Genomic DNA, 24,488 nt, shown 5'->3' with positions numbered 1-24,488 from the left:
GCATAAGAATTTACAACTATATTTTACTGCATTCTACTTAGAAATTAGTTTTTTTTTATTAATGCTCCTTTAGACTTTTAGAATGCAATGATTTTTCTACAAAAATGTTTCTTTTCCAACTATAAATGTGAAATGATGTGTTTAAGATAAATAATACATAAAAATCAAAATTATTAAATACATAATTTTAAATAATAATAATAAATTATTAAAATATATTTAAAATTGAGAACAAATTCAGAACCAATAAAATCTTTATTCATTTTAAGCACAGATTAACTTCATCACAAGTATTTTGATCGGAGGCAGTTTTCTGTAAACTTTTGTCAAACCATCTGGATTAAAGGTAGTTCTGACAAATTAAATTTTACACTTTTCCCCCAGAATACTTCACATAAAACTTAAAAAATTGTGCACATGATACCTAGATTATAAAACTGAAACTATTGTGCACATGATACCTAGATTATAAAACTGAAACTATACGTAACATTCTTTTTGAGACAACAGGAAAAGATTTACAAATTTTACAAATTCCAGAATAAAATATTAAAGCATTATTAACACACTGTATCAAAAGTTTTTGGGATCTAATAGCAAATATGATCCCCAAACCTTTTGAATGACAAGAATTTCATTATATCACACAAGAGCAAAACACATGAAATGGAAAAATTGTAATATGTTTGCTTATAAAAAGCTCTTTAGCATCCTACTCTTAACATGTCAGAAATTATAAATTATTTCTAGAAAATATTATGCTTTTCTCAATTATCCATGATATGAACCATGAGAAAATATGAACATTACGTACAACTATAATTACAGATCTCTTGAAACTAACATAAATGAAAAAATATATTACATAATGCAAGTTCTTTTAAAAGAAATATGCCACTCCAACTACAGGCTCCATTTTGATTCACAATGCAATCAATTTCTACTTCAATGTCTATAATTCCTGAATGAGAGAAATGGGATTTTACAATCTAAATTCATTTCAATGAAATGAAGATGATGGCTATCTAAACATTATGTACACTGCTACCTGAAAAGAAAATAAATATCATGGTTAAAAAATTACTCAGTATACTTTTTACACATACAACTTAATTCTTAAATGTATTACTACACTGTGAGCTACTAAAAATATATAGTAAAATACTTAACACACAAGAAAAGTTTTATAATATGAAAGAATAGTAATATCTTTCTAAATTCTGCTGCAAAAAGAAAGACTCAAGCACAGGCAACTTTGGCAGCTGCCTAGAATACTGATTTTAGGAAGGCAGTAGCTATGTTGTTTTCACAAGTAATAACTGAATCTAATATTATTAGATTATTTTCACAAGTAATAACTGAATCTGATACACTGATCAACCAAAAATTATGACCATCCTTCTAATAAATGCTGCTTCTTCTCTGGCATGCAAAACAGCTGTAGCCCACTGTGTTTTAGATTCTATAAATCCTTAGTAAATTTCCAGAGGAAGAATGTACTAGATCTGCAAATAGAGCTCATGAAGTTCCCTTAATTTATGAGGTGCAGACACTTCACAATATTACAGATAGGATAAATATCCATTCAGTTAATTTGGAGATTAGAACAAGTGGAATTCATCAGATTATTTCTCACACCACTATAGTATAATCCAGGACAAGGAACATTGTCTTACTGGAAAAGTATGCCCATAAGAACATGCTCCAAAACATACCTCCACCACTGGCTCATTTGGGTCAAATGGTACACATGCTGATCAGCTGTTTGCCAGCAAGATGGCATAGACTAACATGGCAATTAACATAATGTAAAAGAAACTGTAATTCATCCAACCAGACAATTAATTCTTTTTCATTGTTGCATGGTACAAGCATGATGTTCATAAGCCTACTTAGATATCAATGACGCTGTGTTAACAGAGGCAAATGAGAGAAGTTGCTCTAACAGAGTCCCATACCAAACACAGTCTGGTGAACTGTATGCTTAAACATGTTTATAGTTGAACTTGCAATGCATACTATTGAACTACCTATTTGTCTCTGAAAGCAGGCCATTCTTCAACACCTGCATTCCTTGATCAAATGTGAATGTCCAGTGCATTAGTATCTACTAATGGTTTCATAATCCTTTAACCACTTTTCATAGATACTAACAATTTCAGAACACCTAACAAGCAGAAATTCAGTGCCATTCCAAGTTGTTCTAGCCTTTGGGACATCCCAACATGGCTTTATCAATTCATTTAAATCAGCAGCCTTTCACAAATAGTTGACAAAATGATGTTTCAAGTATCCCAGGCTGTCATTAAATAATGTTCTTACTTTGAGATATGGCAGTTATACTATTCCAATCAGCTACTTCACAGAATTAAGAAGTGGCCATTATGTTTTAGCTGATTAGCCCACATTTTGTTTTCAGTCGTTAATGTGTTTATTTAGATGGGGCACCAAAAATACCTGAGTTACGGTTTGTTATAAATATGATGCTTTTACACGATGACTAAGAGCATAAAGTAAAAATTCTTTTTTGGAAGTGTCTGGCTTCAAGAATACTATAGAATGTTTTTTATATAACAATTAATAATAATAAAAAAAAAAAAAAACTTCATTAAAATTCTTTTGGGGGAAAAGAAATACTTTTTGGTATGTTGCTTTGTTGCAATCAGAGCCAGATTTAGACTTGATAAGGCCTTAAGCTATTTGAGATATGGGGCCCTTTATAAGTTCAGATATTATACGTCAGTGCCAAATATTATTTTCAGATACTTAGAGGGTTTTTGGAGGCCCCCAAGAGAGCAGGGGTCCCTAAGCTATAGCTTATACCTAAATCTTGCACTGGTTAAAATCATAAAATTTTTTTATTATAAATGTACTTCCCACTATAAGGTACTTTCCTCTTTCATACAAAATGCCCTCCAATAGTTAAGGAACAGCATGTTTTTTGTATCTAATTTGAGAATGAAGCAACATAGAAATAAGAAATTTACTGGCGATGTTCACTAAAGAGTTCTTTAATGAATGCAACATAGAATGTTTCTAAAGTTCAACACAAACATGAATTACAACAAAAAATTGCACTCTTGGCAGAGAAATTTTGTCTTGGAGAAACAGTATATAAGTTTTTTGAGGAAACATGGGGTGGTAACATTGCAAAAATGGGTTCTAATAAGGAATATGTCCACCCCTAGCTGCAATAAATTGGTGGCAGCTATGTTTCATGCTGTCAATTAAGTTGTCTGTCAGTGAAATGAGAAGCAACGACCAGACATGGAGTAAGCCTTGTTCAAGCTCATCTAACGACCTCGGAGGAGGACTTAAAGTAGCAACCTGTCTCACAAGGTAGTCTCAAAGATGCTCTATCAGATTCAGGTCTGGGGATTGAATTGGCAATTCCATCTGCTCCATACCATGACCCTCAAAATGTTCTTCAACAACTCAGCTCGATGCGGTCATGCATTGTTGTCCATCAGAACAATCCAGGACCAATAGCAGCAGCATATGGGCAGACATGTTGATCAAGGATCTCGTCTCAATATCTCACACTGGTCAAAGTTCTCCACGTAAAACATGCAGGTCAATGTGACCACTGAGAGAGATTCCAGCCCAAACTGTTACTCCATGACCTCTGTAACTGTGTCTTTACACAACGTGGGATTAGTTGTACCTGGTGCATTGTTCCCTCCAGATCGGCCGACGACCTGAATCACTCTCCAATGTGAACCTGGACTCATCTGCAAAGAGAACAGTGCCTATTATTGACTGGTCCAGGAGAGGTGTTCTCTTGCCCAACATAAACGGGCACCTCTGTGTCCTCGGATCAAGGGGACACAAACAACTGCTCATGTTGCATACACAACTGTATTGTGCAGGCATCTGCACACTGTAGTAGCTGAGAATCTTGTTCCTGTTGCCACTATACCACGAGCTTCGGCACAGTAATGTTACTCCTTCTTCAAGCCGAAATAGCTAAATAACAGTCTCCCGCAGGTGTTGTAACTCTAGGTCTGCCTGGAGCTTGTCTTCTAAACACAGAATCCTCAGATTCAAACTGATTCCACAGTCAGCGGACTACACTCCGAGAAACATTGAGACGTCTAGCAATAATCAGCTTGTGACATCCATATTTCTATCCATCTGATCCAGGGTTCATAGCCACATTTTAGTTTAAAAAATAAGCACCTATAAGCACTTTTCAAGCACATTTTAAGAAAAAAAAAATAAGCACCTGTCTAATTACATTATACACAACTGCATAACCTTAAAAGAAAAATTAGACTTGCAATTTAAAATATGAGCTATGCAATATTTATTAAGAGAATGAGCATTACCTCAACCATGGAAAACAATTAACTTTTTTTTTTTTTTCTTTTTTAAATGACAGTTTAATTTACAGAATAAGTTTACAATGAGAGAAAAAAAAAACTATGCAGAACTAAACTATATTACAAGATTTAATGATGAAATTTCAGTTCAAAATATAGAAAATAAATAATAATAAACCATATTAATTGTATTCGCTTGGCACCTAATAATAAATACAATTTATTTTTACACTCATATTAATATTTAAATAATTTAACTTAAATCAAAATTCTGAACATTTTCTAAATTTTCATTGCATAACAGTTTTTCCTTAACATATATTCCAAGCAAAGTAATTTAAGTAAAAAAGAGGAACATTTCTAAAATCAGGAGACGGGAAATTGCTTCATGCAGTCATCCTTTAACAGTAAAAGCTTAACTAACCCGCATACTCGGAAATTGGCGACTATTGCGGATAGTCGAGCGTAACTGGAAAAAGAGGAGGAGGGGAGATTGTAGCCGTTCTTTAGATTGCTCGGCTAAATAAATGATTGACATTTTGATATGTGCATCATATAAAAATAGACCAATGGAACTGAGAAATATTCTGCTTAGAAAGAACAGTAAAACTCTTTTAAGTGTTCATAAATAAATCTCAGACTGAACATCAAAATTAATTATCTCTGCAAAATACCGCAAACGTTATTGCACAATACGTGCGGCGTAATTCTTCCATACGTGATATTACGCAATCGGAATCGGAATCAACAGCTGACGGTAATCGAAGAATAAAGAACTAAATAAAGGAAAAGAAAGAGACTTACTAATCTGGGGTGTTTTTGATTCTAATTTTGAACAGACCGTTAAATTTCCGGAATAGAATCATTCTTCGCTTGGGTTGGGTAGACCGCAAAACTTTGTCCTATTCAGTCCAGATTGGACAATGACACAAAAAAAAAAAAAAAAAAAAAAAAAAAAGGTCCGATACTTCAATATTAGAGATTTTGCGGAGAAAGGGAAGAACCTCCCAACCTCCGTACTGTATAATGTATTGGAAAAAAAAAAAAAAAAAAAAAAAATCTGACTTTTTGATTACTTTCCTTTTATTTAAGCCATTCCGAATATTATTCCTTAGAAAGCTAATCTGTGTAAAAATAAACCCATTTTTGGAAGTTTATCTACACTTCAGCAGTTACTACTATATTATTATAAATATTCATAATATAAGCTCATAATATAAGCATAACGATCATAATAAACACGAATATGAACTGACCTCGCGGAACGAGAATGTAAATTATTAAAATCTTGATATAAATTCAAACGTGTGTAGTATTTGGGTGGGAGGAAAAGAATACCGAATGTACCGGAATTTCTACGGTTTTCGCAATTCTTTGACCAATAGAACGACGTGCACTTGTCTGTACCGAGTCTGTACTCTCGCGCGCACCGACGTTTCATATAAGGAAGAAAAGTTGTTTATTTAGTTTCCGCTTTGGTACGGGGGGAAAATGCGTGTTCATTAAAAAAGCACTAAAAGCAAAAAATATGCACTAAAAACAAAAAAATAAGGGCTTTAAAGAAAAAGTAAGCACCTATAAGAGCCTTTATATTTTATTTTCAAATATAAGGACTTATAAGCACTTCTAAGGACCGCTACGAACCCTGTGATCGCCTGCCACCTCAACCTCAACGAATCTGGTAAACAACTTCTCCTGGATATTGTCAATGAAATTGCTAATAACAATTCAAGATAACACTCGTGAATAAAACTTACAATTTTTTCCCCAACTCCTATATAAAGAATTAATTTCTATAAAATAAAGGTGGTAGCTATTGTTTTTGCACATATTTTCTTAAACTTCGTTACTGTCATGCATATGAACTGTGAATTTAATTCTTACTGACATTTTTGTAACGGTGAACTCTGAAAAACATGCTCTACCTTAACTTTTGGAGGGCAGTGTATTTCCTCTGTGTTTGGAAATAATAATTTTCTTTTCCCCTTAGGAATATTTTTAAGAATACATAAGTTTATAATAGAAGGCATGTAGATTGCATTTGGCATTCTGTGACACATTTGTCCACAGACGTTGCAACTGGGCTCCTAGAATTTACACATTGGCAGAATAATGAAGTTAACATCCTGCCTAGTCTCATAAATGCTTGACTGGAGATAAATTTGGTGATTAGATAGGTCAAAGTGCATTCAACTGGTGAAGGTATTCTTCAGAAACCCTTGCTGTGTGTAGAAGAGAATTATCATATTGAAAAATGCTTATTGGTAGCAGTGCTGTACGAAGCAACACATGTAGCCATAGGATATCCTGCACATATTGCTGAGCCATTAATATCTCTCATATTATTATTATTAGGGGTGGCCAAGACTACATAAAATAGTTTATCTACATAATCAGTTTGTTGCAATGGAGAACTAATAGCATTATCACAAGTCTTGCCAACGAGATCCAGCATCAATCATTTCATAACTGCTTCAGAGAGAATTGCATTCTGAGTTTGCAGTGATCCAACATTCACATCTGGATATCTCTTTCTTGATCACTAATGCTTCATTCAGACAATGGTTTTTTGATCAAAAAGCTTTGTAGTTTAAAGCATTTGCACCATTAAGCCCATTCACACCCATTTAACAGGATTTAAGCCACACCTGATCAAGAAAGAAGAAATTGCGTATGTTAAATGTGTAGATGACTCAGCGAAACCTTTGATGTTATGACTGGTACTTCTTCTACCAACTTGACATAAAGTTGAAAAGTTAGAATTTGAAGGCAAAATTCTTAAGCCAGCTTTTGTGACATAGCAAGGTCTGGTTATTTAGCAAAAAAAGTTCGGCATAGATATTTTATGACTTCAAAAGCACTGTTTGAATGAAGCTCAAGTATCGCAATCTCAAGGACACATCTTTAAATTAGGTTAAAGCAGTGGTTTCCAAACTGTGTGTCATGGCTCCCTAGCCCCTTCACAGAGGTGCCACAAAATACTGCAAAAGCTTCAATAATTAATTGAACTAAGACATTTGGCCTAACTAAAACAAACAAACAAACAAAAAAAAAAAAAACAAAAAAAAAAAAAAAAAGTGAGAAGATAAAAATATCTAGATTTTTTTTTTTTTTTTTTAGTTTGTTTTTATTTGATAAAAATAAAACCACAAGCACAGAATATCCTTGCGAGCGGGAGACAGCAATGCTGCACCTTCTCGATCATGCAATAATTGATGACAATCTATCCTGAGAACACGTACAAGGCTAGAAGGACTTTCACGGCTCATTCCGCAAAAAGAAGCCATGAACTTTTCTTCGTATTTTGTTGTTAAAGTTAGCTCATTATATTGTTTGATGCAGGTTTGCCTGTACTGACTTTGACTTTCAGAGGTTGTTTTTCCCCTCATAGTCGAAAATACAGCATTTTCTTTTAAGTCAGATTTCATGCGATTTATGCTAGTCACAGAAACGCTAGCCAAATCAGCAGCAAAAGTAATAATTTCTTTACTAGACTTTTAAAATCTAAATCTAAGTCCAGTGAAATTAAACTCAGCACTTCACACTGTTGCGTGCACATGAGTTCATAACAGACTGAATGCACACAGGTCCGATGATAGGTTAATCAAATTTTTTTTTTTTTTTATCAAATGAAACACTTCAAAGTTCTGGAATTTTCCAGAGAAATACCCATACAGGTGTTCATAGTATCACAGACCATAATCAGTAGTTACATTTCATTAAGAATGTTAAATACAACACAATGTACAGCGTACCTAAATAGAAAGGTAATGCAGAGATATCTCAGCTCACGGTGAACCAGCAACTCGCAAGAACAATAACTGAGGGCAGATGCTCTCTCCCACCTTATATAGTTTTCAACTGGCTGCCGAGATATTTCTAGTAAAATTGCTGGAAAGCAATATGAAGGTCCAATTATGGTTGCAGCTAATATAGTGATCAACTACATTTATTTAATTACAATACCTATTATGGTGATACAGGGACCGGACAAAAATGTCACCAAACAGCTACCATTTGGCGACTTTCGTCGATTTCTTGCCAAATTTGGCAATAAGATCATCAAAATCATTGTTAGCTTGGCAATATCTTGCCAAATTATCGAGATACTCAGTTACTTCAATGCTAAATGAACTTGTCCCTGTATTCTTACTTTTCCAGCATTGCTTACCTCTCTAGATTTTTCTTGTTACATAATGCAGCAAAATACAACAATTTCCTGAGATGCACAATAAATGCACTAAAATCATCTATTTATGTACAAAATTTTTAAAAGTATAAATAAAAAGTGATATAAGTAAATTATTTCATGTTATATTATTTCTTGTCTGTTCCCTTTGAGAAACAGTTTTGTGATTTCCTGCTCTTGTTTTTTGACGATGGATCAATTTTTGAGTTTTTGAGTAGTAATAAATGTAATAGTGCAGATAAAGAAAGTGTGCCATCGATTGTGTAGAAATGAAAATATTGTAAATATGAAGACAGCTATTCACAGTTTGATTTTATGTCTACATTAATGAATGGTGAAGAGAGAAGACCCCCCATATGCACTGGTATTAAAATTTTGGCAGCAGAGTATATGGTTTCAAATAAATTGAAGTGCCATTTAGAAACTAATCACAAAAGTTTGCTTGGGAAACCTCGTAATTTTTTTGCCTTGAAGTTAAAAGAACTGAAACAACAAATTCTTAGGACTGCATTAATGCCAAACAATGCTTCACTTACAGAATTATGAAATGTACAAAGCCTCATACTATCCCAGAACTTATTCTACAGTCTTTTGTGGATATGGTGAAAGTTGGAGAATACAACATATGACGGAGAATATCAACCATAAATTAACTGAAAAAATAAAAGAGTGAAATTTGGATAGCAGCTAAATGAGGCTGGTTTATCCAATTATCTGGTTTGAGAAATACTTTCGAAATGAAAATCTCGATAGGTTAGTGTGGATTCCAGTTCCATTTAACACTAATGTTCCACCTGAATTTACTTGTGCAGAAGAGAAGAATCTTATTGAATTATCTTGCAACAAAAGTTTGAAAGCAAAATTTGGCAATGTGGAATTGACAGAATTTTGGAAGATGAATATCGCCTTCAAAGTGATAAGGCTCAGTGGAAATTAGGGTGGCTGTGTGTTTAATTCCAAGCTCTGAGAAAATGTGCAGTGATTTGCTTGGCTCATTCATCATATTAATTATTCATTTAATGTTAATAAAATAAAAAATGTCAAATAATGAAAATACATAAGCTTTATTTATTTTTACTTCTCATTTACAATTAGTCATACCATTATTTAAGATAAGGAGCCATAGAAAAATTTTGATTGATAAAAGGCGCTGCGTCTCGGAAAAGTTTGGGAAACACTGGGTTCAACTATTACACACATTTAAATATTTTTTTATTTTCTTTTACTTTAAATGGGGTTTGGAATTTTTTGGGTGCTTATATATGTACATATATAATTTCTTGTAGTCTTTAACTATATTTGATAAATGTTTAAAAAACAAAGAGTGCCCATTAAAAGAAATTAGAAGTAAAATTTAGGCCATCTTAGAAACAGGAAAAATTAATTTTTTTTTAAAAAAACCTCATTAAAAAACTTTTTGGTGAACATCATAAAAGTTTAAACATGATAATTCAAACCAAGCAGAAAATTACAGGTTGTATTGCTGCAGGTTCCGAAATACACATAGGAAAATGTAATCTCTTAATTGTGCAGGGCAATAATAGAGAAAGAAAAATAGTATGCATTACATAATCGGCTAATATCCACCTGACATATATAATGAACACAATCTTAATACAAATTGGGGGGGGAGGACAGTGCACTCTGTTTTTAGATCCTAACTCTATTTATGTTCTTTCTATTTTTTTTTTCCCAGGGTATTTTTCCTGAGCCTAACCACTCCATTATTCATCTTGTGAAGAAATTATACATATAGTACTCGTATTTCAATTTTTCTAATAGGGCATAATAATTGAGAAATTTATTTTCTAGTACATAACATCATTCACTAATGAAAAATTTGCAAATTAACCAACTTTTTTTTTTGAAAACTACAAAGCTGAAATTAAAAATATTGCATAAAATATATATCCACAAAGGATGGGCAATCAAAATCTTTATTCTCTTATTCATTGCACAGAAATAAGAAACTGGTAGTTTACTGCTTGTTAAACCTTTAGCTGCTTGATGAGTAATATGATAGTCAGAGTGTTTGTAGTTTAAAAAATATAGCTATTTTTAGTACACTGGTCAAGTCTCTTCCATGTTCTTCCCGTGATTATTATTTTTTTTCCGGAGGTTTATGGAATAAAATTACATCAAACATTAGCAGTATCTTATTTTAAGAAGATTTTAAGAAGAACTTCCACCAAGGAGAACAAGCTACCTACTACCTCACTTTATTATAAAACAGATACTGTAGAAGATGAAATGAAAAACCTAACAGTTTTCATATCATATATACACAACAATTATTAATTGACTTTCAGGTATAAGGTGATGATAATGAAAAAAGGCAATAGGTCCTATGAAGAATATGAGGAGGAAATAAAGCATATACCATCTGCAAATGCTTTTCTGGATAAAAAGCTGTGGATTAAAAAAAAAAAAAAAAAAAAGAAGTATAAATTAGAAGACTGTGTACTGAATGGGTTTCCAGAAAAAATCAACAAAGAAGTCTTGAAAATGAAATCTTTAAAACAGGCACATCTGTCCTCCTAAATACCCTCCAGAAAATTTAAAGTTCTCAATTGCATATTAAACTGAATACAAGTCATAAAATAGATTGCCAGTAGTTTTAAACACACTAAATATTACCATTTCTCAACAGAAATTATTATAGTAAACAACTGCACATTCATTCTAACCAATATAACCAAATACAAAGAACAAATATGGCATTGGAGAACCATATGTATGTATATAACTTACAAGATACCTTTCAGATTTTATCATTTCTTTACTCTAAAGCTACACATACACTGGCAGGCTGGGAATATTTGATTCATCCTTTTTTTATTTTTATATCCATATTTTCAATTAAATCTGTTTATAGTAATTGTGCTATTTTCATTAATGTCACTGTAACCATATCATTTTCTTTTCATGTTCTATTGGACAAAAAACAATTTTTACACCTTTTAGTTTTTGAAACAGTACATTATATTATAGTACAGAAAATGAATTTCAACATTTTTCATTTGCTTTTGGCAGATTAAGCTAAAATATAAAAATCACTTACTTTGACACATAAAAGAAAGGGTATGCAACAGTATATATACATATATACAACATGCAATGTAACATAATATAAATGATAAATTATTTAATGCTGGCAGTGTTTTACAATGCATAATTTGTGAGTTATTTACATAGCTTTTATTATTATCATCTGTGTTACGTTTTGGACCATACATTACTTGCAGATATAAGGATTCTACTATTTATCCAGACTGAAATTTTAAACAGTAATTTATTTAAAAGGATAATTATTTAAAAAAAAAAAAAAAAAAAACCTTCATTAAACTTTACACAAGTTGCACCTCTTCAGTTGGTGCTCTACATATGACAACTTGCATGATCTGTCATGTGTTGAATCTATTGTCATTAATTTATGTATTTATCACAAAGATGGAATTATTACTAACACTTAGAATTCACAATCTGTTTACACTAAAACTGAGTACTCTGGTTTTAAGTCTCATTAATTTCTTACCATAAATATTCTTCAACATATCAACTAAGATACCAAGAAGCTTACCTATGCTTGGAAATACAGGCTTATTGAAAACATTAAATGAATGAATGAATGTAAAGACATTGCATTTAGCACTATGGGATCAGACTGTCACAGAAAAACGAGATTTTTAAGTCTACAGCACTAAATAAAAGCTCTAAAAATTCACAGTTATAAAATTTTATTATAATCATGAATGGATGCATTCCTTCTTTTAAGCTTTGTTTTACCATTTACATCACAATAATATATATAATTAAAGGGGAATACTATTAAAATTCTTATATTTTAAATTAAATTAAGAATTATAATTTGAAGTCTAAATAAATTCCACTTTATAAATTCTTAATTAGCTGATTTAACTTTTACCATTTAATGCTTGTAAAAATTTTTCTAAAACTTTTTTTAATAGTACTTAAAAATAAAGAATCTGTAAATTTGAATTTATTTAGACTTATATTATAATTATTAGAATTTTAATAGAAGTGTTCCCCTTAAATTATAATTATGTTTAATTAAATCAATGCAGTCTAGGTGAAGGATTCTTATGAGTTCTTTCTTACATTTGATTATTTGTTAATATTTATATATATGTGTGTGTATATATATATATATATATATATATATATAAAACAGCAAACCTCAAGGTTAGGTATGTATTGCTGATTCCCTTAAAAACTGATTTCTGTAGTTTGACAATGGCCAAATCCCAAGATCAGAATTAAGAAGCATAATCTGTATATATCTTTCATGTATTCAGTTTACTAAGATCTTCATAAGAAGCATAATCTGTATATATCTTTCATTTATTCAGTTTACCAAGATCTTCATATGGAGATTTATTTAAGTAATAATACAGTCAAAAGTCTTTAATGCGGATTCGTCGGGATTTTGGCCGTTCCGGATTATCGATCATCAGTTTAAATCTGGTAAGATAGCATGCAGAAATTATAAAATTAAAAATATGAAACCGTAATTTCTGAAATAAACAGCAATTATGATCTAAAGGGTATCAAAATTTACAAAAAAAAAAAAAAAAAAAAAAAAAAAAAAGAGCTCAATGTTTATTTGTTTACTTTATTAAACATTTCTTTCAACCTGTGCATGTGTAAAGCACATATTACGCATTGTCGAAATTAGAAAATTGCAACCAGAAAACTATTTGATGTGTATTTGTGTTATGTATAATGACGAAGAATTTGTTTTAAATCATATCAAAGACGGAGTACATCGAGATGAAATACTACATTTAGTAAGGAATTATAAGCCGAATAAAATAAAAACATCTGCCCTGAAGATAAGGATAGTGCTAACAGATCAACTTCCAGTTCATTGAGCGCCACGATGCCCCCCCCCCCCTGCAGAGCAGCGTGAAATTGATAAACAGATTTCGGAATGGTTAGAGAAACAAAGGATATGCCTTTATCCATTTTTTGCAGCAATTCCACTTTTCGTTTGATGGACATCGAAACATGCTTTCGCTTTGTTGATCCTTTGGCAGCTCTAGAATTGGAAATTCTTTTTGACATAATCGAAATTTCAAGCTTACTTTTATAAAATTGCTCTAACAGTGTTCAAAAAATAATAAGCCAGATCCAATTAGAAGATTAAAGAACAATGCAAACTGCAACATTAACTGAAATATATAATTAGATAATTTTAGCTTAGGTTATACCGTCCGTTATACATTAAACACGCATGTGTAAACGCATCGAAGAAAGTTTGTAGTTTTGAGGTCCGGATTATAGATCATTCTGGATTATTAAAATTTATAAAAACATCTGGTTTATTGTTGTTTCATTTTATAACGATGATTGTAAGAAATGAGTAATTTAATATTTTAAAGATTTATAAGCATTCCATTTTTTTCAGACACAAATGTTAAATTTTCCTTGCTTAAAATAAGAAGAGATTAATACCTTTGAATTTCATATAAATCAGCATAAAATTATACTTATTCACATGAAAAAGAATGAAGATTAGCTATTTCCTTTTTGTTCTGAACTTTCGTGGTACAGAATATATCCCAGAAATATTCCTTTTCTATAATATTGCATCTAATATATAATTAAGGTATTTAAAACAAACTTGGGAAAGCGAAAGGAATGAAGGATTAATAATATTTTACACATATACTATTTAAGTCAATAAAACAGATATACAGTTTTAGGTAAAATTCAATATCATACCTAAAACTGAATTTTTTCACCCTAATTTATTTTACTCGTATTGTTAATGCAATTTCTAAACTACACATAACATGAACTGCTTAAGTTAGAAGCTATATATGGATCCAAAATTTAAAACAACATTAAAAAAAATTAGATTATTTACCTCGTATTATCACAATGCTCTTACTTGATTTCACACATAAATTAAAAAGACACATATTGATCAATCTGCAAATGAAAATTTATAATCATTCTGCCTGTTTCTAATGGAGTTTCTAAATATTTCTTTATCGCAGATAAGCAGGTGCAACTTGGAACACTAGCTTCAAAGCAGAGCCAGGTAGTCAGCAGTGATAGGAAGGGAAAAGAAGTGGAAGCAGTAATAGTTTTATCTGTCTGCAGGCACAGCACATTTTCTAGAGGAATGATCACTTACACTACTTCCTCATTTTAATGATTGATGTGTTCCTAGAAAGTTGTGCATGAATAGGAAAAGAATGCCCTATTAATTTGAATATACTGATAGTAAATAAACCTGTATAAATATCAAAATAAAAAATAAAATAATTAGCATCTGTTGATTAAAATGTTAGTTATTAAAAGAAAAGAAATCTGAAGGTAAAAAAAAAAGAAAAAACAGCAAAACTAAAAAGAAAGCTTGGCATTTAAAGGCAAAAAAATTATTTAGAATTAATATGAAGAATGGCAAGTTAAATGGTTATTAATTATGCAAAGTATTTGAAGGCATTTTCCCAGTAAAAAATGTTTCTACAGAAGATTTTCTGACAGGAAACATCTCATATTTATAACAAACATTGGGGGAGCTAAGAAAACACACATGCAGCCAGCTTGTAAGCCACTAGACATCAGAGCTTTAGAAGAAACTAATGATGTTACAAGGACTTCAGACATTAAGATGCCTAATAAGATACGCAATCTCATGAGGTTGATAAATACAGCTGACACAACTCACTGCTATTAAATAAGCAGCAAGGAGTATTTTTTTAGGTAAATGTGATTTCATTTTTGTGGAATTTTTTACATTTTTTTTTATTAAAAGAAAGCTGTTTCTATTCTATCATTTGAAACTTCTTTAAGGTATGAAACATAGAAATGTAATATATGTCAGTAAGGAAAAATTACAAAAGCATATTATTAAGCACATTGAAATGACATAAGTGTTAGGAACGTAGAACAATAAATGCAAATTTTCAAGACATGGGGTAAAGATATGAATGAGAAATATCTGAATGCTTGGACTTTGATGGATGGACTACTCCAGTTCAGTTTTGGTGTTATGCATTCACATTACTCAGACTTTAGATCAATTTCATAAGGATTTCGTTTTCAAATGAGCATATTATATGGCAAAAACCCAGGAAAACTGCATATAATAAAAACATTAATGATTTCAGTATCTAAACAATAGATGGCAGCAATCATTACAACTTCATGGCACAAGATTATAAACATTTTATATACTATTGATTGCACAGCAAAAGAAGTAAATAACAAACTTGGGGTTTTCTTTACAACTTTAATATATGAATTATTTTAATACAGTGTTCGAGTGATACTTTTTTTATAAATATGTCAGCAGTGTTTTTGATAACCTTGTACATGTACAATAATTACTTTATCAACTAAAAATAATGGCTGGGCTTTAAGCTTTATCTAACATAGCTATGAGTATAATCGCACACAGTTATCAGGTAGAGTATCTCACATCAGTATCATTAAATTAGTGAAATTTCACGTTAAAATATAAAAATTACTTTATTGAAATCACAGCTTCTCAGCAGTTCACTTATCATTATCATAAATGCAAACCATTTAAGTTTGCACCTTTAAAGCAAGCAGATAAAATTTCCACAAACAGTCAAAAATAAAACTTTAAATTTGTAATTTATGAATAGTTATTATTCACAAGAAACTTGCTAAGATTAAGAATGCAAATAAAACACTTAATAAAGATAATAATGACTTAACATCTGTAGCAAACTTATCTAGAGCTTTCTTACCAGGAGGGGAAAAAAAAAAAAAAAAGTTTGTTCAAAGTGAAGAGGTCAAATCTCTTTCAAATGAAAAAATTCAAATTCAAACTTTAAAAAAATCAGAACTTGATCAAATTTTTACCTTATGATTTCATGACACATTGAGAATTCATAGTAAAATTAGCAAATCAGCCAGTAGAAATCTGAAACTCTGTGAAATTTTTATTTTTTCCTGTTGGTACTTAAGAATAATGAAATTTAAACATTTCTCATTGCTCCTGAACTGTTACTAATATCTACCATGAATGAGTGGATGGTGTAATAATTAGTTGCCTTTAGCATAACAGTATTCCAGCATTGTTATTATTTTGCATTCTTGCAACTTTCGCTATTCACAAACAACAAAAATAATAAAACTTTAATTTCTACAGATCACATTTAAAAATACAGATGATGCTTCCTCTCCCACCACTGTAAATGTTTATAATTAGAGATACAATCATCAACACAAAATTTAAGGATTCATAAGAACCATCAAAAGCTTGTTATAGCAGACCTAGCAACAGGCACAGATAATATTTACACCTCAACTACCCATTACCCCAGTTTTCCTGGTTAAAATCCTACACATCATGATTAAAAGTATCAGTTTGCCACAATAGTTTAACTTCTGTAATTATAACCATATTATTTCTTTTAAAATTAAAATACAACACACATTACTGCATTTATCATAGCAAAATGTTGACTTTCTTGAGAGAATTCCGTAGATTTACAAGACTGTTAATATAGTCATGCCACATTTTATGATACATCTAAAATAAATGCCTAACTATTAATTGTATGTTCACATTTAGCAGTAATCACATGCAGAGATTCCTGTTTTAATAAGAAGCAAATTTTAAATTTCTTGTTTTCCTTATTCTTTTCCCATTTAGAATAATTTGAATTAAAAAAAAAGCAATAATAAAAACTAAAAGTAATGAAAATAATCAAAGAAATTTGTGACAAAATCTGATTTTTTGATGGGTACTCTTCTATTATTGGGACTGGATTCAGAAATGATGTATGCATGTGTATATGTGTATGCACATACACGAACATATACATCCAAACATTTCTGAATCTGGTTTCGATAACAGACAAGTACCCAACAACGTTTATGTTAACTTTAAACACCTGCAGTAAAATATTAAGGACCACACATCATAAACATTCACTTATATTTTGGTAAAATCCATATTTTATAAATTTATGTGACATTCACTAGTATCCTTAATGGGGGTAATATAATAAATTTCAGAAAAAGTACTATGTATTAAAGAATTATTATTTTGAAACTTATCTGCTAACCTGTAAATCCTGAGGGTATATAGCTTAAAGTGATTTTCTAAAATGTTTATTATGACTCATATTGACAAGAAATTTTATGAATCTAACTGCCAAACAAGGCTGATTAATAGTAAATAAAGATTAAATTGTTAGAAATTATCAATTAAAGCATTCAGTTACTTTTATTTTAGGAAATATGAGAAATTTAGGATTACTGTAAATTGTAAATCAACATATGTTATACTTTTAAAAAGATATAATATTATGTACAGATTTACAGCAATGTAACTATATAAAATAGTTCTGTCCTAAATGTAGACTTTTGCACTGCAAATGTGCATACCTATATATCTACATAAAGTATACACACCGAGTTTAACTTTTCAGTATGAATTTGTAATAGCTCTGAATAGCTTCAATATCTGTATCATTAGTTAGCCAAAAAAAAAAGTATTTATTCAAATGTAGAAATTCATTTTAACATTAATTAATGTGGACAGCTGTGCAAACAAGTTTGCTGTAAAATTTTCTATTACAACTAATACTGATATGACTATTATGAAAATTATACATATGATATTCAATTTACACACTAATAGCAACTGTGCATGTATATATTTCATGATGACAAAATTGATGAAAATTACAGCTCTCTTAAAATTTGTATATGCATGCATGCCCAAATGCACACAAAAAAGCAGGTATTCATATACTTTCAAGATGATACAATGCAAGTTGCAAGCTTCTGAATGCACATGCAAATACAAAACTACAAACATATACATGGCAAAGATTAAATACAAAGATTCCACACAACTTACTCTTTGAAAACAGACAATCATAATGGAAATTAGAAATACAGTACAAAGTCCGTAATCCGGACGTCCATTATCCGGAATGATCTATAATCCGGACCTCAAAGCCACAAACTTATGCATACGCGTAAAACATTTATGCATGCGCTTTTAATGCGCATGTCAGCTACGCATGCGCGTAAAGCATTTACCCATGTGCACTTCCGATAGAGAAGAAAGTGACAGAGAGGTTATTGAAAACGAAAAAATTTCGATTGACAAGTTAGTCTGCATTCTCGACACAGCAATTACAGGACTTGAACAGTGGAACTGTGTAACTGAACAAGAAATTATGTCTGTTTGTAGAATTAAAGAGAAAGTATTAGCACAAAAAATGAAGCAACTTAAACAACTTACATTGAAAGAAATGTTTAATAAAGTAAAACAAATAAATATTAAGCTTTTTTTTTTTTTTTTTTTTTTTTTTTTTTGTAAATTTTGATACCCTTTAGATCATAATTGCTTTTTATTTCATAAATTACAGTTTCATATTTTTAATTGTATAATTTTTGCATGTTATCTTACCAGATTTAAATTGATGATCTATAATCCGCAAAAACCCCTAATCCGGAATCGCCTGACAAGTCCGGATTATGGACTTTGTACTGTATAATTGTAATTAATGCAATTCATTTTCAAAATAATTATAATTCATACAATTTACACATATTAAAACATTTTACATACATGTACATAATATTTTTAAAAATAATGATACACAAATAAATTAGCAAACACTATTTTTGAAATTTAAGTGATATTGGATTATATGGAAAATTTTGTGGTTTTCAAAGGTAAAATTTTATTAAGTAATATGAAATCGGTTCAAAACTTTATTTAACAATAAAATGTCTATTTTGTTCAGTGATTTTTTGCCATAACCTTCTTTTAAAAAATTCTTTAGATTTATTGGAAAAGAAGAAATCAAAATATTTTTCGATGCCTTCCAAATATCTGAACTCTTCATTATTAAGAGAATTTTTAAATGACCTAAAGAGACTGAAATCCGAAAGTTAAGTTCAAATGAATGACAGAAATGAATAAATCATCCCAGATGAATTCAGTGAATTGTATATTGAATATTCATTGAACTGTGGAGCATACATTATCACGATGAAACAAAATACCTTAATGACTAGTCTATCTGAATGTTTTTACCAACTTCTGCCTTCGGAATTGCTAATCAAGAGCAGTATTTGTTAGAAGAAACAGTCTGATTAGGTGTAATAAATTATTTCTTTATAATCTCGATTATAAAAAGCATCATTTTTGGGAAGAGAAAGTATCTGGAGGTCAATGAAGCAAGTCATTAGATTTATCCCGTATCTATTCTGCAAAATATTCTTATAAAAGATCTATTCTCACTTTTAGTGAAGTGATTCAAAAAAGGACCTTTTTCATTTTTTTTTTTTTTTTTTTTCAAGGGCAATTACATGCTGAAACTTGGGCACTTTTTATTCTCCATCAAAGAATGGGATATCTAAATATTACAGTGGCTTACTTTCAAAGCACCTTTAATGATTATATGTACATGCTTTTTGGAATATTTAATTGATCTGCTAGTTCTTAAATTTCATTATGACAGTTTCATTAATGACTTCTTTTAGTAGGTCTTTATTTCAAGATAAAGGATATTCAGAGGCCTGACATCATTTTTTATGCTGAAATTTTTTTGGCATTTAAACTATTTCTGAACATGCCACAGCTTAAATTAATGCTAACCCATATCAGGAGTAATATAAAAATGCATGATTTGAAAAATTGCAGTGCTTTTTGAATAGCACACTGTAATTATTACCGAATGATATTGTTTATTACAGCTTATTGATAAGAGCTATAGCACAGATTACTTAACAATTAAGACAGCAAATTTATTTGATGCTACTTGATGTCATCAAGATAGTGTTAATATGAACTTTATCAGCATCTTGATGACAATGATAATGATAGTATTAACATCAAGATAGTCCAAGATAGTGTTAATATGAATAAGAAAATGCCTGCTCTACAACAGCTTTATGTTAAGCTTGGAAAGATATATGCATAACCTTCAGTTATGTTTGAGAAAAACATGAATATTATTTCTATATCATAAATAAAATTACCTTTGATATTTTTAATAGGAACACAGAATACTGCTTTTTACACTAAAACTCACATTTTAAGAATACACATAATGATTGAGACTTTTGTTCATAAGTGTAGTGAAAATAAAGACTTTTTTTAATTTTATATTTTATTAATTGATTTTAAGAAATAAAAGACAATCACTGATACATATTTCTACTAACCTCTTTAAATTTTATAGATTGTAATTGAAATTCCGCTAAATCTATTATTCTATCTTTTAAAAAATGCTTTATTAATAAAGTTACCCTGTGTTAATATTCCATCATATAACTTTATCAGCATTTGAGCATTAAAATTCTTTTAAATTGACATAAAAGGCAGCTAGTGAGAAAAATATCTGTTTGATTTAAAAAATGCTCTTCGAGTGTCATATAAACTCTTACGGTATAAACTCGGATATAATAATTAATTTATATCTGCGTTTTTTATGTAACAACCATTTAATCTTGATAAATCATATGCAAATCATTAATTGTGCACAATTATCAAAATTCTATACAATTTTCTCTAAATTAAGATCATACATGTTTGACACATTTTCTTACTTTGTTCTACCCAGAACAAATAAATTTTGGAGATTTTTTTTTTTTTTTCCCATTTTTAAGCTATTTTTTTCGAAATTAATTCAATTCAGCATAAGATTACAAAATTTCCAGCTCTTTAATTCCAGAACCATTCAAAATATTAAACAAAACAAAACAAAACCAAAAAAAAAAAAAAAAAAAAAAAACTATCATTCATCGTTCACTTCTTAACTTACCAACTACAAGGAAAACTGTTCTATCATAACTAACATGCTATTGAATTAATAGATTCTCAGTCTTATTTATCACTTTTTTACATACCTTTGGCAACACAAATTAGCCAGAATAATTAATGGTAATTTATTTCAAATATCAACACAGGAAAGTATCTCAAATCAACAATGCTAAGATTTATTTGTTAAATAATAAAGCTAAATATGCAAAACAATATGATGAAAAACTTCCTGCAATTGGTCATAAATGTTACCTGTTTTCCGAAGCAGCTTTAATAATTTTTACAAGAAATAAGCTAACCAAGGCAACAGCAGCCATCCCAAGGCCAGCTTTCACCCATACAGTAGAATCTTGTGCCAAAGGTAAATGCCTAAAATGACTATGAAACTATTACAATTTGAAATGAAAATCGTTATTAGACTACAAAAGCATACAAATCAATATTTTATTAAAATCTAGAGTTAAACGACATAAATTTTAGTTACAAGTTTTAAATAAAAAGACAGTTTTTTCCCTATTTATAGTCACGCTGATAATCAAAATTTTAGGATATCAAGTGCCATTAAAAGATATTTTAATAATCATTTACATCCATTTTTTGATTTAAAGAAAAGTTTCAAAATTTACCTTTCTTCAGTGCTGTCTCCATTTGGCATGAAATTAACTATTTTTCATAATTTACAAAATCATTAAATGTATTGCTATGCTTCATAAAAAGGGTTTACAGTTAGGCAAATTTATTATGCCAGAAACCTTCCACATGCTTTATACAATAAGAATTTATACAGAGAATGACACAACACCTCAAGCAGGGTTCATAGCCACATTTTAGTTAAAAAAATAAGCACCTAAAAGCACTTTTTAAGCACATTAAAAAAAAAGAAAAAAGAAGCACCTGTCTAATTGTCATTACATTATAAACAACTGCATAACCTTAAAAGGAAAAAGATTTGTAACTTAAAATATGAGTAATTCAGTATTTATTAAGAGAGAATGAGCATTACTCAACCATGGAAAACAATTATGTTCTTTTTTTTTTTAAATTTTAAATAGCAGTTCAATTTACAGAACTAGTTTAAAATGAGAGAAAAAAAAACTATGCAGAACTAAATTATACAACAAGATTTAATGATGAAATTTCAGTTAAAAGTAGAGAAAATAAATAATAATAACCCATATTTATTATATTTGCTTGGCACCTAAAAATAAATACAATTTATTTCTCCACTCATATTAATATTTAAATAATTTAACTTGAATCAAAATTCTGAACATTTTCTAAATTTTCATTGCATAACAGTTTTCCCTTAACAGATATTGCAAGCAAAGTAATTTAAGTAAAAAAAAAAGGAACTTTTCTGAAATCAGAAGATGGGAAATTGCTTCATGCAGTCATCCTTTAACAGTAAAAGCTTAACTACCCGGCATACTCAGAAATTGCCAAATATCTGAAAATTCCGAATAGTCGAGCGTAACTCGTAAAAGTGGAAGGCGGTAGATCATAACTGTTCTTTAGATTTTTCAGCTAAATAATGCTTTTGACATTTTGATATGTGCATCATATAAAAAATAGCCCAATGAAACTGAGAAATAATCTGCTTTAGCAAGCACAGTAAAACTCTTTTATCTCTGTGAAATATTGCAAACGTTATTGTGCAATATGTGCGCCTTAATTCTTCCGCACATGATACTACGAAATCGGAAATCAACAGTTGCCGGTATTCAAGAATAAATAAAACAACCCTTTGCTTCACCCGGTTTTCACCATCATGCACCCACGTGGCATATTTATCATTCAGCAGGACACATCTAGAATCATTCTTCCCTTGGGTTGGTAGACTGCAGAACTTTTAGTCCTATTCAATCCAGATTGGAAAGTGACAAAAAAAAAAAAAAAAAGTCTGTTGCTTGCTTTGCTGCGAACTGTAATAGTTTCAATATTTGAGATTTTGCAGAGAAAGGGGAGAACCCCCAACTTTCTGTACTGTATAATGCATTGCCCCCCCAAAAGAAATTATTTTGACTATTCGATTACTTTCACTTTATTTATGGCATTCCAAATATTATTCCTTAAAAAACTAATCTGTGTTAAAACACACCCATTTTTGAAGTTTATCTATACTTCAGCAGTTACTGCAAATATATTATTATAAATATTCATACATATGCACATAATATAAGCATACCGATCATAATAAACATGAATATGAACTGACCACACAGAACGAGAATGTAAATTATTAATATCTTGATAGAAATTCAAACGTGTGTAGTATTGAGTAGGAGCAAAAGAATACGGAATCTAACGGAATTTTCTACTGCTTTCACAATTCTTTGACCAATAGAACGTGCACCTGTCTGTACTCGCCCGCACCAAAGGTTATGTTAATGCAGGGAACGGGGTGAAAAGCTGTTTCTGGGAGTATGATTCACCATCTGACATTCCATATAAGGAAGAAAAGTTGTTTATTTAGTTTGGGCTTTGGTACGGGGAAAAAATGTGTGTTTGTTAAAAAAAAAAGTACTAAAAGGGAAAAAAAAAAAAAAAAAAAAAAACTGAAATGTTTCAGATTTTAAATTACGTCCAAAGGTGCGTTTTTTAACATTTTGTGTGTTACCTTTCTTTATTAAATATCATGTTCCTCGCACTTAAACCATAAGATCCAGTGCAACAGCAATATCGCAAAATAGTTTTAAAACGAGCATATCTTTAGAATTTCCGATACAGAGACTCACGCGCTGGAGATAAAAATGTTTTTTCTGCACAACGTTGCCATTGCTCGCTTTGAAATCCTTGAGTTTGTTAATCAAAAATTCGTCAAAGTTTTAAAAAATAGGAAATCGATCATAAAACAAATTTCAAATTTGGTCTTCCACATGCTCATATTCGTTGGAGGATTACGTTATTCAAAATTCGATGACTCTATGTACCGTTGTTTTATCACAATACGAGAAATATACATACATTTATGCAGATTTTTCATTATTTAATTTCTTCAAATATAATGCAGGACTCTAACATTTTGTGGCAACAGTTTGAAAAGTGAACCGACATTTATGAGTCCGACGCAAAATGCCAAAACGAAACTAATAGTCCTTCGGGATTCAAATCCCTTTGGACTAAAAAAAAAAAAACCACTAAAAACAACAACAAAAAAGTGCTTTAGAGTAAAAGTAAGCAC

The 24,488-nt window shown here is 30.4% G+C and overlaps 1 protein-coding gene across 23 annotated transcripts in view; it reads right to left on the bottom strand.

Moving 5' to 3' along the window:
- Positions 1–236: 236 nt before the first annotated feature.
- The window catches only part of Miro (mitochondrial Rho GTPase), a 93,216-nt gene continuing 68,964 nt past the window's right edge, over positions 237–24,488 (bottom strand). For 5 of the 23 annotated variants that reach the window (XR_015042127.1, XR_015042126.1, XR_015042124.1 and 2 more), the window contains 4 exons: positions 21,560–21,685; positions 14,402–14,466; positions 11,270–11,441; positions 237–1,048 (listed from right to left, as the gene is read on the bottom strand). Coding sequence is in view for 10 of the 23 variants with exons in the window: in XM_035368525.2 (XP_035224416.1) it covers positions 1,026–1,048; positions 14,402–14,466; positions 21,560–21,685 (214 nt within the window). In the remaining 13 variants the exon portion in view is untranslated. The other 18 variants (XR_015042128.1, XR_015042130.1, XR_015042134.1 and 15 more) reach the window with 12 other exon arrangements.

The sequence above is a fragment of the Stegodyphus dumicola genome, chromosome 7, assembly GCF_044657685.1.
Source record: "Stegodyphus dumicola isolate Sdum_Otavi_A_Nest chromosome 7, ASM4465768v1".
Lineage (NCBI taxonomy): Eukaryota > Metazoa > Arthropoda > Arachnida > Araneae > Eresidae > Stegodyphus > Stegodyphus dumicola.
The sequence above is the reverse complement of the archived record's forward strand: the minus strand, read 5'-3'. Positions and strand labels throughout refer to the sequence as shown.